This window comes from Muntiacus reevesi, chromosome 14, assembly GCF_963930625.1.
Source record: "Muntiacus reevesi chromosome 14, mMunRee1.1, whole genome shotgun sequence".
Taxonomy (NCBI): domain Eukaryota; kingdom Metazoa; phylum Chordata; class Mammalia; order Artiodactyla; family Cervidae; genus Muntiacus; species Muntiacus reevesi.
The window spans coordinates 50,459,480-50,476,527 of record NC_089262.1 but is presented as its reverse complement, the minus strand read 5'-3'; the positions used below and the strand labels follow the sequence as shown (position 1 = coordinate 50,476,527).

Sequence of the window (17,048 nt, the reverse complement as noted above, 5' to 3'; positions counted from 1 at the left end):
ATGCATTTCACAAGGGACACAGCAGAGCGAATTACTGGGGAGGCGGTCATCAGGAAAACTGTCTAACCATGATTAAAATAACACATACACATACTGGTCTCTGGAGTGAAGGACGTTAAAATAAATTCTGACCCTCTCCTGGAATTACTATTTGGGCAAGTTAGAAAAAAAACCAAAAAACCCCACAAAGTCTTACTGCCAGCAATTCAAGTTTTCTGTACACACAATCCAATGACTGAGTCTGCTTTTTCTGGCTACTACAGGTACAGGCTAGGTCCAAGCAGCACAAGCTTTGAAACCATCATCCAAGTTTTCAAACAAGAATGAGTAAGAAAACAACTGCTACTAATACAACATACAAACATTAACATATGCCCAACAAACAGTATTTTAGATCACTAGATTATTTGCCAAAAGTCTGTTTCCTGGTAAATAATGGTTACTGTTGTTATCCCTAAACTAGTTATACATGTCACAGCTTGCTCCTCAAAGAGAACATTCTATAGTCTTTCAAGAATAAAAACCTGCTTTATTTGGCACACACCAGTGAAGAGGTCTTGCAACATTTGAAGAGGTAGTCAAACAGAGCAGTTCAGTGCAAGAGATCACAAAACTTGATCACCAACCAAACCCAAGTTAATCTCTCAGTTCCTGTAGATGAGAAGACAATGAGAACTCACTCCTTCTGCTTGTTGACTTTTGAATCTCTTTATTTGTGCACTGAAAGAACAAGCACCTCTATGGGAACTCTATGCCCACACAGTTTATAGTTATTTTTCAAGTTTACTTTGGGCAAATATCGATCACTCTCTGTGAAAAGAGGTTCTTAAATTGAAAACGACAAAAACTCTTCTTCACACGGCATGGCTGCATTTTCCCTTAGAAACAACGTTCAGTGTTCCCACCACGGTCCTGCTGCTGCTTGGTCACCTCGACGTGAGGCTTTAACTATCGTCCAACCAGAAGAGAAGAGGGTCAAAGAGTGGATGGGAAGCAGAGGAACTCGCTAGAATCCTTCAGGAGTCGCTGGGGGACCTTCACCTTGACTCTGGGCGGTTTGTGGGGGCCAACTCCTTTCTTGGCCGCCGTTCTTTGGTCGGAGTTTCCAGGGGTCACGGACCTCACCCACCGGGGCCCTCACGATTGGCCAGGCTCCAGCAGGGGAGCCGCTGTTCTCCTGATGACCTCGGGGGCAAAGGTAGGGGGTCCCCAGCGCTTCCAGACCGGCCCCCAGACACCGGAGCCCACCCGCGCCTCAGGCAGGAGGCGCGGGACTCGGGCTTCGGGCCAGACCCCAGCCGGGCGCCGCCGCTCACCTCGAGCGGCCTCACCTGCCTCTCCCCGGAAACCCAGGCGCCGCCCCACCCTCTCCGCGTTCTCGGAGCCCGGGTCCCGGGACCCACAGAGCAATGGCGCAGCCGGAAACTGGCCCCTCGACTTCCTCAGGCCGGATCCGGGCGAGGGCCGGCCTGTGGGCGGGCTGGGCGAATCGCGGCTTCCGCCTTCCTGCTTCCGGCCTGGAGGTGAGTCGGGAGTGGGGGTCCGAACCCGTCGTCCCCGGCGAGAAGTAGGGGAGGCGGGTGGCGGTCGGTGCCGCGGTTTTGCCCCGGTGCTCAGCGGAGGTGGCCACGGCGCCGGCGGCCCAGGGTGTGGCGGGGATGACCTCTGGTTCCCGGGGACCGCCGGCTCTTCGAGCCCCGCCGGGCCCGCGCTCGCCGAGGCGGAGGGTCGGGGAAGCGTGGCCCCAGCGGCGGGCCACCAGGTAGGGTGAGGAAGGGTGAGCGAGGGGAAAACACAGGAAAGGACAGTGCGGGTGGCTGTGAGGTGCCCTCACCTTCAGGCGCCGTGCGGGTCTGATCCGAAGATCATGCCTGGTGGATCCTTTTCGGAAGGAAGAAGAATATTTATTCCTTAAAGTGTGGAGGGCGCTTGCACCTAGGGTCCGAAATTGAGGTGCACGGGAGGTGTGTATCCTGTGGTTGGTAACTCCTTTCTCTGTATTAATGTCTAAAACTGCCATAACTAGGTCCTTCACTTCCGCCTTCCTCTATTGCAAAGTTATTTTGCAGGTCTCTGAATCTTGCATTAATTAATTCATTACTGGGCTGGAGAAGCTGGAAAAACAGATGGGGATCTGTAGAATCTAGTCTTCACTGTGTGGGTGGGAGCGTACGAATTGGGTGTGGGGGGAAAGCTAGGAACTTTATTTAACGGCAAAGGAACTTTGTGTCTTTAGGTAAAAATATGAAGGAATTGTGATTGGATATAATTAAAACCAATCACTGTAGTTTTGTTTAGGTAATGGAATTGTGGGTGACATATTTTGTTTTGCTTATGTCTGATTTTCCTGTAAAGAACACAAATTATATAATGAGACTAAAAAACCTTTTTAAGAGTAAAGCGGTGTTTGATTTTGAAATTAGTAAGGCCCTCCCTTACTAACTCAAAATGAAACAAACCTAACCCTGTAAAAATATAAAAAGTTCAAGAACGAGGAATGGATATGCTGCAGCAGGTCAGTTAGCTTTTTACGTGAGTGAGCTTTCTAAATTTATTGTTGAAATAAGTAATTGAGTAAAATATTTGATCCCCAGTAATTAGGAGCTTCTTCAGGGCATTTTAGTTGTGTAATTATTTCTTAAGATTAGAAAGAAATAGATACTGAATGTATTTAATATGCCAGGCAACTTTACATGTTATTTATAGGTTGCATATAGAGAATTTACAATTTTAACATTTAAAATTCATTATAACTTATTCCTTAAGGTTTTGGCTTTACGGTTTTTCTTTTGTCTATTCTTTTCAACCCAACCAGTATATAGAATTTAAGCCTTCTCTCAGAAGTGTGTTGGTAGAGTTAAAAAAGAAGACAGCTAACCAAAGGTCATCTGAAATTGTGACTGGCTGATAATCCCAGGACAAAATTAGAGATCACTACTCAAGCATAAGGTACATGACTTTTTAAATCCCAGCTATTCTAATTCTCCACTTTGAATGGAGATTGACACAAACATGAAAGGTTGAAAAGTCTCTGGGGGCAAAATAGAAAATATCACTCAAATTTACAACATCCTGATTTGCCAGATGCCCCTTCTTTACTCACTCACAATGGAACAAAAGGCATGGGACCTGAAATGGTTAATTTTCTCATCTGTTAAGTTTGTTCTCATTTACTATATTATGTCCTCAAAACTGAAGGAGGGCCTAAAATTGCATGTCATCTTTTGCTTTTCTCTCTTTGCATATGAATGGATAATATCATGGTTCCCTTACCTTGTTTCATTTTGGAAACAGCCATCCATTATGTCCCTTTCTCCGGGCATTTCACATACTCTTGACTTTCAGACACCAAATTTGATGCTTGTACTTTTTTGTGGAGGTTTAGTTGTTAAGTTGTGTCTGACTTTTGCTACCGCCTGGACTGTAGCCCGCCACGCTCCTCTGTCCATGGGATGGATTCTCCAGGCATGAATACTGGAGCTGGTTGCCATTTCCTTCTCCAGGGGATCTTCCTGATCCAGGGATTGAACCCATGTCTCCTGTGTTGCAGGCAGATTCTTTACTGACTGAACCACGACTTTTGTTAATAAGGCTGTGTCAGAAAATGACATATGGGATTCAGCTGTACCCTGGAATAGGCACATAAAACTCAAGATTCTTATAAAACTCTGCTGCTAAAGTTTGTCTTAAGTGTAGGAGGCATGTGAGAATGCATAGTCCTTATAACAGCTTCCACATGCTTTTTTTTTTTTCTCTTCTGTATCTTCACATCTTTTAAGTATCACCCTCCTGGTTGTCTTATGTGAATTATTTTTTTTAATTGGAACTGTTAGTCCTTATTAAAATAGTACTAATTAGTACTTTTTAAAACCAAATAAAAAACTATTGAGTGATAATAGAATTCTGATTTAACTGTTTGGTGTAACCTTTACAAAATTTGATTAACCACATAATCTTCTCTTTGTCTTTCCTCCGCTTCCCACCCCTTTCCTAAAGCCTCCACGAAGATGTTTGATTTAAAGGCTTGGGCTGAGTATGTTGTGGAATGGGCTGCAAAGGACCCATATGGCTTCCTTACAACAGTTATTTTGGCTCTGACTCCATTGTTTCTAGCAAGTGCTGTGCTGTCTTGGAAATTGGCCAAGATGATTGAGGCCAGGGAAAAGGAGCAAAAGAAGAAACAAAAACGTCAAGAAAATATTGCAAAAGCTAAACGACTAAAAAAGGATTGAAGGAATGAACAGGCTGTGTGTCCAGAGGAAAATTATGCATCTTTGAAAGGACCCATTAAGGTTTCTTTTTGGATCTTAACAGTATTACTAAACGAAGTCTGAGTCTATGGAAGAATCATGTCAGTTCTCACCTGTACTGTAGCAGCTTTTCGGCTTCGGTATAGAAGTCTGTTGACAGTTACTGTAAATTGGCATTTGTTATGCTACAGATTCTTTTAACTGACTTTCATTTGCCTTTTTGCAGTTTATGTATGAATACTAAAATGAAAACATCCTGTGAAGAAAAGTGACTTTAGATTATGAACTCTATTCAAATAATGGCTTAAAATGTGGTCCTGTTCTGGACAGAGGAGATTAAGAATGTAAAAATCAAGAGTTGTTCTGAGCAGAAAAGCGTGGTTTGGCTTAAAAGATACATGGTGTATTAATTACATCTCTTATCGTCATTATTTCTTGGAATAGAATCATTTCTCGTTTCCTCAAAGCAAAATATTATTATTCAATGAGTACTTCTCTATTTTCTGTATTTTTCTTACTTTAGCTTTTGAGATACTGGTAATTACCAGATAGTCTGCATTTTTAAAAATCTAATTTTATAAAGAATTTTCTTGTTATCTTGATTATGTAGAATACCACCTACTGGATATAATCATTTTTCTACTTATGAACACTGCCATTTTCTTAGAGATGACTTGAGTAGAGTAACACTATGATTTAAAGCTTAAGAGCAAAAATGCCAAACCTGTAGTACCTTGGAACCAGTTTATTTTCACTTGTGCTAAGTAGAAATGTGAAGTAGTTAACATGTCTTGTCAGATAATTTGCTGATTATATAGATACCACTTTTGTTTTTTATTCTATTCTGTTTTAATTCATGTGGTGATGATGTCCTTTACTTTTTGATCAGACAAAAGTTCATGGTGAAAATTAAAATTTCAACTTTCTTTTAAGGAACTTTTTAAAGAGTTACAGTTATGTCATGTGTCATAAATGGTAACAAAAGTCTTAACATTTGGAAAAAATTTTGTTTGCATTGTATTAATTGTGTGAAAAAGGTGTAAATTATGTCAAAATGAGAATGTTCGAAATAAAGAGGTAAAGGATATTTCCTTCAGTTAAATAGTATAGTTGGAACTTTTTCCTCTTTAACATGGCTTTTTTAAATGCATGGTTGATAATTTTGTTTTCAATAATTAGTAGCTTATTAATGTTTTCCTCACCTCTAATAATGAATTTTAAATTGCAAAAAATTGTCCAGTAGCTTTAATTTAAAAATGAAACTACATATTGAAATAAATTTGATACTTTTTTATAAAGAGGTCCTGAGCTTTTTTGGGGGGGAGGGGATAATAATTCAGGTTAGATATGTTACAGAAGTTAAACCTTACAAAGGGTTATGAATTTCATTTGTAGATAAGCATACAGCTGACCCTTGAACAACACAGGGTTAGGAACATTTGCCCTCCCTCGCAATCGAAAATAATTTATAGTGGACCCTCACTATACAGTGTTCGTCTGTGCAGATTCCCTGTATCTGCAGTTCCGAGGTTCCTCTGTACCCACAGTTTCTCATCCAACCCTGGATCATGCAGTATTGTAGTACTTACTATTGAAAAACTCTGTGTATACGTGACCCCACACAGTGTGGACCCGTGTTCTTCAAGGGTCAACTGTACTTGTAAAAGTTGAGCAATGTGCCTCCACTATGAGAACCTAAGGACCTCTGAGAATGTTTATGGACTGGTTTGAACAATACTTAATTACTATTACTTTAGGTTGTCAGTTTCTTCCTGATGCCAGCACAAGCAACACACTGCAACTCCAGGCACTGAAATAATTCAGTGTTTCATTACAAATTAGTTATTCAGGTGATCTTTGATGTGCTTTTTGTATTACTGAAATTAAAATTTTTAGTTATCTACTAAAGCTATGGTTTCATTGTTCATTTCGACAGTTAAAAGGTATTTAACTAAAATAGGCTTTCCCTTGGTTCCTGTTGGTCTTAATACAGTTTTGTAGTTCTTTGACATAGGCTGTTGGTGGTTTCTTCAGCTTTTCCCAACGTTTATAGAGCCATTTTATACATTTGAGATCAACAAGGTTTTATAATATTTGTGTCTATATGTTGTGTGTATTGCAGGGATAGGGATGTATTACATCCTGATAAACCCATTACAGATTGAAAATTTACTGAATAATGTACTGAAAGTGAGAAACAGGATGGTTGTGTGGGAACAGGATGAGTGTGGGTATCAGCTGTTTACTTGCAATTGGGTGACTGGCAGCTGTGGCTCCATGCCACTGCTCAGCATCAAGAGTGTCCTAGCGTATACCACTAGCCTGAGATAAGATCAAACTTCAACAGTTTCTGTTCAGTATCATAAAGTTGAAAAATTAAGTTGGGGACTTAATTATTATGAGGTTTGATAATTATTGTGAGGTTTGATATTCTTCAGAAAAATCAGTCTTGTTATAACATACTATTACAGTTGAATCCCATTTACTGTTACCCAGAATACTTTTTTTAAAAACTACCAACCTATTATTGTTGTTTCTGAAGTTCTTAGTAGTATAATCAATTACCTTTTATGGCTGGTTTTGAAGGAAAAACAAGACTGCCTATAACAAACATTATACTGCCTCCCTCCCCAAAAGTTTGTGTATCAGAATTTGACCCATAGTGTCCTGTGGTAAACTTAAGTATGGTGTTATTGTATCAGATGTGCAAGGGCATTTTAAACTTATTTCCTGACATCACAGTGAGCAAAAGAAATAGGCTTCTGATGCGGTGAGCTGGAAACCCAATGCTGAGATTCACTATAACAAACAGCTTCTCACCTATCCTTAGGGGCACTTGATACCTCATCTGGTTTTAAGTTAGAGGAAGTGTGATTCCTATTTAGGAATGATTGTTTTTATGTTTGCAGTTGAGTACAGGCTCACTTGGATTTGCTTCATATCTGTAATAAATGTATAAGGACAAATTCTGTATTTCTCAAACATATTAAAAGGGGTTCTGTGTTCAAATACCAAAAGTTTCGGAAACGGGGTAAAGCAATTCCTTTCTGCATGATTTCTTGGAGTCTTTTAGGTTATGTTGATTATCATAGACTTTCTTCCCCTCTTTTCTGCCCTTCTTCAAAGAACACAAACAGTTTGAGAAAGCCTAGTCTAAGTGGATTCAGGTTACATTTTAAATAGTGTGCTTAATGAGATAGCATTAAAAAAAATCAATATGATGGTACTGAATCAAGGTTGGTAAAAGTAAGAAATAACAAATCTGTTTGTAAAAGTAGGAATGAAAAAGGATAACAGAAAAATTATTTCCTCTTTTTTCAAAAATTTTTAATTTCAGATATCTAACAGGCTAGCCTTATATGGTTAACCCCAACAAGCAATACATGTATACTTGAACAATTTGTGTAATAAGGGCTTTGGGGAGAAAAATGCTATATGCGTGTATAGCAGAGGCATAAAAAGTCAGGAAGGATTTATCTGAGAGTAGTTAAGGCATGTATGACACTATTTTAAAATGAACATTTTAACTTCTGAACTTACAACTGTGTGGGTTAGGAGTCTGTCTTGAAGAGATGACGAAAAACACTTTCATTAGAAAACTTGCAAATACTCCAAATACAACTATTTAAAATATGAAATACGGTAGACAAGTAAATACTTTATGTAAAATTTTGATTCTGCAGTGCATGTGTCTGGCCTAAAAGCCTTGTATAAAAACAAGATTGTTTAGAAAGGCAGTCTTAATTAGGTCAAGTTTATAGTCTCGTTTTTATGTAGGACTAAATGTTCTCAGAACCCTGTTCTGATACCACCTAACAGTATAACTGGTCGTTCTAAAAATGTTAGTCTAGAGGGAAGTAATGTGGATGGATTACTACAAACTTTATTCTCACCTCTCAAAATCACTTTGACAGTGCCCATTTTAATAGCGGGCCAGTATCACCATCTTACTGTTAACTATTGGCTAAGATTTTATTTTTCTAAAACAGTTATTTTAAAGTGGAAACTATACAAATTAAAATTAATGTAAATTCTGTCATATATATTAAGATCCTTATAAACACCCACTCCAGTCTTCTTGCCTGGAGAATCCCATGGACAGAGGAGCCTGGTGGGCTACAGTCCATGCGGTTGCAAAGAGCAGGGCAGGACTGAGTGAGCACACACGCATGCACGAAACAGCCTCCATGGCAAACATCTGTAAAAGATGTATACAGAATACAATTAATAAGCTGGTAGGAATTTGGTAGTAGAAGCATTCTATTCTAGCATGTTAGAATTTATAATTTTTCCTGTAATCAAGGATTCAAGACCATGTTACTTTACAGTCAATTACACAACAAATTTTATGTTTTAATATTGCCCAGGAGCTGGTTCCTTTTTTTGCCAAAATGTAATACTACTTTATAATAATGTAAACAGACAGAATAATTAGCCTGATAGTAACTGGGTTGCTTGAATGTTAATATTACCAAAGGCCTTTTTTGGTCATTCCTTAAGTATTATGGTGATTACATTTGATTACTTGTTTTAGTGTAACATTTTATCAACGTTTCTGTAGTTTATTTCTTAAGCAATTAAACATTTTACCTTCTATTAAGTAAAAATCTCAACCTATGTGTTTTTAGGAATTCATTATTAAACACTTAACCAAGGATTTTCTTATATTATTCAGAGCATTAAGATCTGAGTCTTTCCTTCAGTCCATGTTTATTGAGTAGTTGTTACAATGCCAAACACTGTTGGGTGATCTCTATATTAGAATTAGAACTATTAGAACTATATTAGAATTAGAACTGGGAGAGGGATTTGGGAGAAAATGGGTACATTTTATGGCTGACTCCCTTTGCTGCTCACCTGAAACTACTGTAACATTGATAATCAGTTGTACCCCGATACAAAATAAAAATTTCAAAATCTGAGAAAGAAAACCATAAATGGAAAAAAAAAAAAGGAATTAGAACTGTTAGCAATAGAAACGTGATTGTGCACTTCAGAAAGTGTATGACCTTTCTAAAACACACTTGTATATAATCTGTTTTAATGTTATCACGTATCTATACTTTTCTTCAGTATACAAATCACTGTAATCTCAAGTAACAGTGGAATCACTTTCTGAGAACTCTGCTCTATTTTCCATTTCTTCAAAGTAATTTTTAATCGTACAGAACTAAACTATTACTGTACCATTTCTTTGTTTACTGCCCTTTCAGACTATTGTGATAGATTCTTTACTTCTACTGGTTCAAATTCCTTTCTTTAAAATTCCAACCTCAATCCCACCATAAACTAGCTTTTGTCCCATCTACTCATCAAGATAGGTTTTTTTTTTTTTCCATTTATCAAGTAAATTTTCTTGGCCTCCACATGCCTCATCCAAGTTCATGTTTTTGATTAGTCCTTTAGAATCCTTTAGAATCTATAGAAATAGCAGTCTTCTTCTAAGCTCAATATTTACCCTTACCATTTCTACCTAGATATATGGGAGCAATCCAAAGAAGGAAAAATCTAAGAGAATTCATTAACAGAGAATTTCTATATTCTCTAATTTCTATAGATCCTTTAGAATTATAGAAATTAGTCCTTTAGAATCTATAGAAATAGCAGTCTTCTCCTGAGCTCAATATTTATTTACCCTTACCATGTCTACCAAGATATATGGAAGCAAATAAAAGAGGAAAAAACTAAGCAAATTCATAAACAAAGGAAGATGACTGAATAAACCAAGTGAAGGATTTAGGTCTACAAGAAGCTAGGTTTTGATGGTTGATAACCTCACACTTATGCAACACTAAAAACAAGATCTTAAGCTTAATAGAAAAGAGAACTATAGTAGAGTTGGAAAGCACAAAGTAACTTTTTACTTTTATTTGTTAAAATAGTCACATATATATAAATAAAATTTTACCACAGTACATTCATTGATTGTGGCCCTTGTCATCTTGTGGCATCCAGGATCCTGGCTGAAAGGTTTTGCCAGTGCTGGTGGGAGCCACTGAGGGTTCTTCTTTTCCAAAGTATGGAGCAGAGGCATGCCCTTTAATCTGAGTTTGAACTGGTGGAGCAAGTTCCTTGTTGCTCTCCTGAAGCAGCTTTTCTTTTTCATAAAAATCTTGGCTTTTCATTTGGATTTCTTCTCTATATTTTTCATTCTTCATTATTTCCTGCATGCATGTATAAATGGAAGAAATCATTAAATTTCTAGTTAGAAGAAAATCCAAACTACAGGTTTTATAAAAATAAAATAGCCAGTAAAAAAATAAAGTACATATAAACATGATTCTTGCTTTACATTTAAATAATATATAGATACCTACAGGGTAACTCTGAAAAAGCTATCTGATTATATATTGATGCTATTTTGAATAAAACAGCTATGTCCTGGTATACAATAATAAAAAGGTAGGAGGGAATACGAAATAGAGATACTTCCCAGGAAGTGAAACAAACCACTTAACATGAAATATGAGTACATATAGATATGAAATATTACACAAGAACATAAAAGTCACTCTTATCAAAAGATTTTCCAAACATAACAGCTATTTATGTGTACTTCTACTGGAGATGAAGTGATGGTGAGAAGGCCTCAGAGAGGTGCTCCTGCCAGTCTTTTCTCTGTGGGACTTAACGCATGCCAGGACCAAGACCCACCAATTTTCCTTTTTCCACCAGAGTGGTATGGCAGTGAAGAGGAGGACAGACACAGAATCAGAGTTCAGCATGCCTTAGACACCAGTTCCAAAAAGGCACTCTGCTATTGGAAATGCTTCCTCCAATCAGTGCAAGCAATTTATGTGATCCATCACTCAGATTTGCTATTCTATTTGTAAGGATCTATACCCCCCAAACTGGAGAAGGAAATGGCAACCCACTCCAGTATTCTTGCCTGGAGAATCTCATGGACAGGGTAGCCTGGTGGGCTATGGTCGTGGGACAGCCAAGAGGTGGACATGACTGAGCAGGCAGCACATAACCCCAAACAACAATGAATCTATAACTGTATTTTACTGAAAATAAGACCATCAAATTTAAGATGCATCACTGATACGCACCACTAAAAAAGGCAATTAAACTTCACATTCTGATTTTAGATATGTTAAAATTTGAAAAGATAAGCATCTTAAAAAACAGGTGAAATAGTAAAAAAAAAAAAGTAATTTCTGTGTATCTGTATTTTCTGATTTTTCTTTAAGAAGGTCACAAAAACATCTGATATTTCTTGAAGAATATGTATGTTATTTAAAATGTGTATGTTAGTTGTTTAAATGTGTCTGATTCTTTGTGACCCCATGGACTGAAATCCACTAGGTTCCTCTGTCCATGGAATTTTCCAGGCAAGAATACTGGAGTGGGTTGTCATTTCCTTCTCCAGGAGATCTTCCTGACCTGGGGATCGAACCCAGGTCTCCCGCATTGCAGGCAGACTCTTTACTGTCTGAGCCACCATGGAAGTCCTGAATATTTCTTGAAGAATATGTGTGTTATTTATAATATGTTAACGTAATTAATATCTGACAAAACTATCAAAAACAAGTTCTCCCAAGTTATTTTTTAATATCAAGATTTTGAAAAAATTACACATCTGGGTATTCAAAAGAATGATGAAATCTTTCTGTTTCTAACATGAATTTCAAGCAAAAATAGTTCTTCAACAAGGTAAACACTGATATTTAAAATCACATTTAAAATAACGGTCTGTACTTTTGGGAAAAGATTTAGGGAGGTTATAACTGTAACTAAAGTAAAACTTCTAGAAACAAAGAAGGATGCATCTAATGAAACTTCTCCCCCTGAAGAAAACATGTAAAGGAGGGAATATTTATAAATGTTCCTATAATTTCCATAACACAGATGAATTCTGTATGAGTAGTTTAACAACCATAGTAACTATGAGTTTAGATATAGCTGCTATGACTGAGAGTGAGAAGAGCCACGCTTTTCCTTCATATATATATCCTGTAGAATTCTCAGGCCAGGTGACCACTTGTCACAAAAAGTCCTTCAATATGATACTGGAAATAATGGAAGTAGATGGAAGTCCTTTTTCAGTCTGAGGCCATCTCCACTTCATCTCCAGACTCTTCAAGACCCTCTGAAATGATATGTCAGTATGAAAGCTCTTTCTCCTTGGCAGAATGAAAGGATCAGTTCAGTTCAGTTCAGTCGCATAGACGTGTCTGACTCTTTGCGATCCCATGAACCACAGCACGCCAGGCATCCCTGTCCATCACCAACTCCCGGAGTCCACCCAAACTCATGTCCACTGAGTCGGTGATGCCACCCAACCATCTCATCCTCTGTCATCCCCTTCTCCTCCTGCCCTCAATCTTTCTGAGCATCAGGGTCTTTTCAAATGAGTCAGCTCTTCGCATCAGGTGGCCAAAGTATTGGGAGTTTCAGCGCTAACATCAGTCCTTCCAATGAACACCCAGGACTGATCTCCTTTAGGATGGACTGGCTGGATCTCCTTGCAGTTCAAGGGACTCTCAAGACTCTTCTCCAACATCACAGTTCAAAAGCATCAGTTCTTCTGTGCTCAGCTTTCTTTATGGTCCAACTCTCACATCCATACATGACCACTGGAAAAACCATAGCCTTGACATCTAGGACCTTTGTTGGCAAAGTAATGTCTCTGCTTTTTAATATGCTGTCTAGGTTGGTCATAACTTTCCTTCCAAGGAGTAAGTGTCTTTTAATTTCATGGGTGCAATCACCATCTGCAGAGATTTTGGAGCCCAGAAAAATAAAGTCAGCCACTGTTTCCCCATCTATTTGCCATGAAGTGATGGGACCGGATGCCATGATCTTAGTTTTCTGAAGGTTGAGCTTTAAGCCAACTTTTTCATTCTCCTCTTTCACTTTCATCAAGAGGCTCTTTAGTTCTTCTTCACTTTCTGCCATAAGGGTGGTATCATCTGCATATCTGAGGTTATTGATATTTCTCCTGGCAACCTTGATTCCAGCTTGTGCTTCTTCTAGTCCAGTGTTTCACATGATGTACTCTGTATATAAGTTACATAAGCAGGGTGACAATATACAGCCTTGATGTACTCCTTTTCCTATGTGGAACCAGTCTGTTATTCCATGTCCAGTTCTAACTGTTGCTTCCTGACCTGCATACAGGTTTCTCAAGAGGCAGGTCAGATGGTCTGGTATTCCCATCTCTTTAAGAATTTTCCACAGTTTATTGTGATCCACACAGTCAAAGGCTTTGGCATAGTCAATAAAGAAGTAGATGTTTTTTTTGAACTCTCTTGCTTTTTCAATGATCTAGCAGATGTTGGCAATTTGATCTCTGGTTCCTTCTGCCTTTTCTAAAACCAGCTTGAACATCTGTAAGTTCATGGTTCACATATTGCTAAAGTCTGGCTTGGAGAATTTTGAGCATTACTTTATTAGTGTGTGAGATGAGTGCAATTGTGCAGTAGTTTGAGCATTCTTTGGCATTGCCTTTCTTTGGGACTGGAATGAAAACTGACCTTTTCCAGTCCTGTGGCCACTGCTGAGTTTTCCAAATTTGCTGGCATACTGAGTGCAGCACTTTCACAGCATCATCTTTCAGGACTTGAAATAGCTCAACTGGAATTCCAACACCTCCACTAGCTTTGTTCGTAATGATGCTTCTTAAGCCCCACTTGACTTCACATTCCAGGATGTCTGGCTCTAGGTGAGTGATCACACCATCATGATTATCTGGGTTGTGAAGATCTTTTTTGTACAGTTCTTCTGTGTATTCTTGCCACCTCTTCTTAATATCTTCTGCTTCTGTTAGCTTCCTACCATTTCTGTCCTTTATTGAGCCATCTTTGCATAAAATGTTCCCTTGGTATCTCTAATTTTCTTGAAGAGATCTCTAGTCTTTCTTATTCTACTGTTTTCCTCTATTTCTTTGCACTGATTGCCAAGGAAGGCTTTTTTTTATCTCTCCTTGCTATTTTTTGGAACTCTGCATTCAAATGGGTATACCTTTCCTTTACTCCTTTGCTTTTCGCTTCCCTTCTTTTCATAGCTATTTGTAAGGCCTCCTCAGACAGCCATTTTGCTTTTTTGCATTTATTTTTCTTGGGGATGGTCTTGATTCCTGTCTCCTGTACAATGTCACAAACCTCCATCCATAGTTCATCAGGCACTCTGTCTATCAGATCTAGTCTCTTAAATCTATTTTTCACTTCCACTGTATAGTCATAAGGGATTTGATTTAGGTCATACCTGTATGTCTAGTGGTTTTCTCCACATTCTTCAATTTCAGTCTGAATTTGGCAATAAGGAGTTCATGATCTGAGTCACAGTCAGCTCCTGGTCTTGTTTTTGCTGACTGTATCGAGCTTCCCCATCTTCGGCTGCAAAGAATATAATCAATCTGATTTTGGTGTCGACCATCTGGTGATGTACATGTGTAACGTCTTCTCATGTGTTGTTGGAAGAGGGTGTTTGCTATGACAAGTGCATTCTCTTGGCAGAATTCCATTAGCCTTTGCCCTGCTTCATTCTGTACTCCAAGGCCAAATTTGCCTGTTACTCCAGGTGTTTCTGACTTCCTACTTTTGCATTCCAGTCCCCTATAATGAAAAGGACATCTTTTTTGGGTGTTAGTTCTAGAAAGTCTAGTAGGTCTTCATAGAACTGTTCAACTTCAGCTTCTTCAGCGTTACTGGTCGGGGCATAGACTTGGATTACCGTGATAGTGAATGGTTTGCCTTGGAAACGAACAGAGATCATTCTGTCGTTTTTGAGATTGCATCCAAGTACTGCATTTCGGACTCTCTTGTTGACTATGATGGCTACTCCATTTCTTCTAAGGGATTCCTGCCCACAGTAGTAGATATAATGGTCATCTGAGTTAAATTCACCCATTCCAATCAGGACTGCGCTAAATTTGCACCAGTAGCCACCACAGGTAGGAAAACCCACTGAGAAGCTGGTATGCAGGTATAAGAGGGACAGTCCTAACACCTTTATGGATTTCAGCTCTACTGCTGCAGTCTTACAGCTAGTGCAAGCCTGTGCCCTCTGCATAGACAGAAACCAAAGGCAGAGGCTGTTCTTTTTTTCTGCCTCTTTACTCACCATATTCTGCCAAGTAGTTCCCTATAACACCAACTGAGGCAAATAAAAAGCCAATCTGAATATGTTAATTATTTTAACATGAAGACTAAAGATTTTAAAGTTGAAAAACATGGAAATCATAGTTTTTCCCTAGAAAATAATTTTTATCTTTTTTTTTAAACTAATGGTTACCAGACCCCTGCCAACAGCTTCCAGAAGAATTAAACTGAACATAAATCATTTATGAAAGGAAATCTAGTTTTGCAAGTATTTGGAGTAGATAAAATGAAAGTAGTTAGGTAGAAAAAATAGAAATTTGTAGACTTAGGGATAAACAGAAGTAATTTTTTAACAAAGCCTATTTTACAGCAGAAATTACTATAAAGCAAAGTTTTTCCCCTTAAATTATTTCCTTGGAACAAAGTCACCTTAAGTCTCAATATGTTTATCAACAAAAACATTGATTATTTCAGCATTTTAGGAATAAACCAAGGGTAAGTAGGTCTTACATAAATGTTTATATGTTTAAAATAAGTATTTATCCTATAACATGGGCTTCCCTGGTGGCTGAGCAGTAAGGAATCCGCCTGTGATGCAGGAGACTGCCTGCAATGCAGGAGACGTGGGTTTGATCCCTGGGCTGGGACAATCCCCTGGAGAAGAAAACGGCAATCCACTCCAAAATTCTTGCCTGGGAAATCCCATGGACACAGGAGCCTGGTGGACCTTGGGTCCATTGTATCCACTGGGTCGCAAGAGTCAGACACAACTTAGTGATTAAGCCACAACCACCTTTTTACATTCTCTAAATTAAAAAAAAATAGTTGTATGATATTTTATCACTTGCATTACACCATGACTTATTTAATGATTACCTCTATTTTTGTTTCCAATATGTCACTTTTTCATTTAAAAAACAGCACTCTGATGACTATTCACATAGATAGTTCTTTTACCCAAACACTCATAGTTTCAATCCCAAATCTACCTTTTACTATCTGTGACACAAAGAAAGTCACTTAATTTTTTCAGGTGCAGTTTCTTTATCTGGAAGTGGGAATACAGTGACCATATATGCATAAACATTTATATCTCAAATACTCATATGGATACTGTTCACATTGTTTGATCTTCTGAAAATCTGCAGCTAAAAACATGGGATCTGGAGCAAGACTAACTGCATACAGATCTCAGCTTTGCCACTGCCTGGCTGGGTGACCCTGTTAATGTTCTTAACCTCTCTGTGTCTCCGTTTCCTCATGTGTAAAATGGAGATTACAATAGTGTCTTCTTCCGCAGCCTAATGTAAAGACTGGGAAATAACTGGCTACTACTGGGCAGCTAACAGGACAACAGAAGAGGCTGTGAGTGGATTTTTAAATAGTGAGTGTTTATTCTGTTCCATTCACAATAAACACACCAAACTTATACCTGTCCTTCTTTCTTGCCTCAGGGTAGAAATAAAGTCTTAATACTTACACCTCTAAGTACTTAAAAATGTAAGCCACTAATTTGTGACATACATTGAGTAACTATTTGTTGTGAACATTTTGTAAATAGCAGAATTCCTACATTAATTGCTATCTTTATGAAGAATGAACAAAACTCATAATTTTGCCAGGATAAAAAAAAAATCTCCAATTTAATGTGCTACAGTCTCCAACAAAGGCAGCAACCATTACCACCGGATTGAGAACTAAGGTGTTAGTAAGACACAGTCTACTGGCTTGAAAACACAAGATGGAATAA

General features: G+C 38.3%; 2 protein-coding genes across 5 annotated transcripts in view; one reads left to right on the top strand and one right to left on the bottom strand.

The window, feature by feature from the left end:
* The first annotated feature begins 1,420 nt into the window (after positions 1-1,420).
* On the top strand, positions 1,421-5,548 carry SMIM15 (small integral membrane protein 15). 3 transcript variants are annotated; one of them, XM_065905173.1, is made up of 4 exons: positions 1,595-1,762; positions 1,841-1,964; positions 2,816-2,949; positions 3,997-5,548. In XM_065905173.1, the coding sequence occupies exon 4, from the start codon at positions 4,008-4,010 to the stop codon at positions 4,230-4,232; it is 225 nt and encodes a 74-aa protein (XP_065761245.1). In that variant the 5' UTR covers positions 1,595-1,762; positions 1,841-1,964; positions 2,816-2,949; positions 3,997-4,007; the 3' UTR covers positions 4,233-5,548. The 3 variants fall into 3 exon arrangements, with proteins under 3 accessions (XP_065761246.1, XP_065761245.1, XP_065761247.1); XM_065905174.1 differs by lacking the exons at positions 1,595-1,762; positions 1,841-1,964 and adding an exon at positions 1,421-1,523; XM_065905175.1 differs by lacking the exon at positions 1,841-1,964.
* Positions 5,549-5,955: 407 nt separating this feature from the next.
* Positions 5,956-17,048, bottom strand: part of NDUFAF2 (NADH:ubiquinone oxidoreductase complex assembly factor 2) — a 168,272-nt gene continuing 157,179 nt past the window's right edge. The window contains exons 4-5 of one of the 2 annotated variants that reach the window (XM_065905172.1): positions 10,159-10,414; positions 5,956-8,448 (exon numbers count right to left, since the gene is read on the bottom strand). In XM_065905172.1, coding sequence (XP_065761244.1) covers positions 10,169-10,414 — 246 coding nt within the window. In that variant the 3' untranslated portion in view covers positions 5,956-8,448; positions 10,159-10,168. The remainder of the gene's footprint in view (positions 8,449-10,158; positions 10,415-17,048) is intronic. The other variant, XM_065905170.1, reaches the window with a different exon arrangement.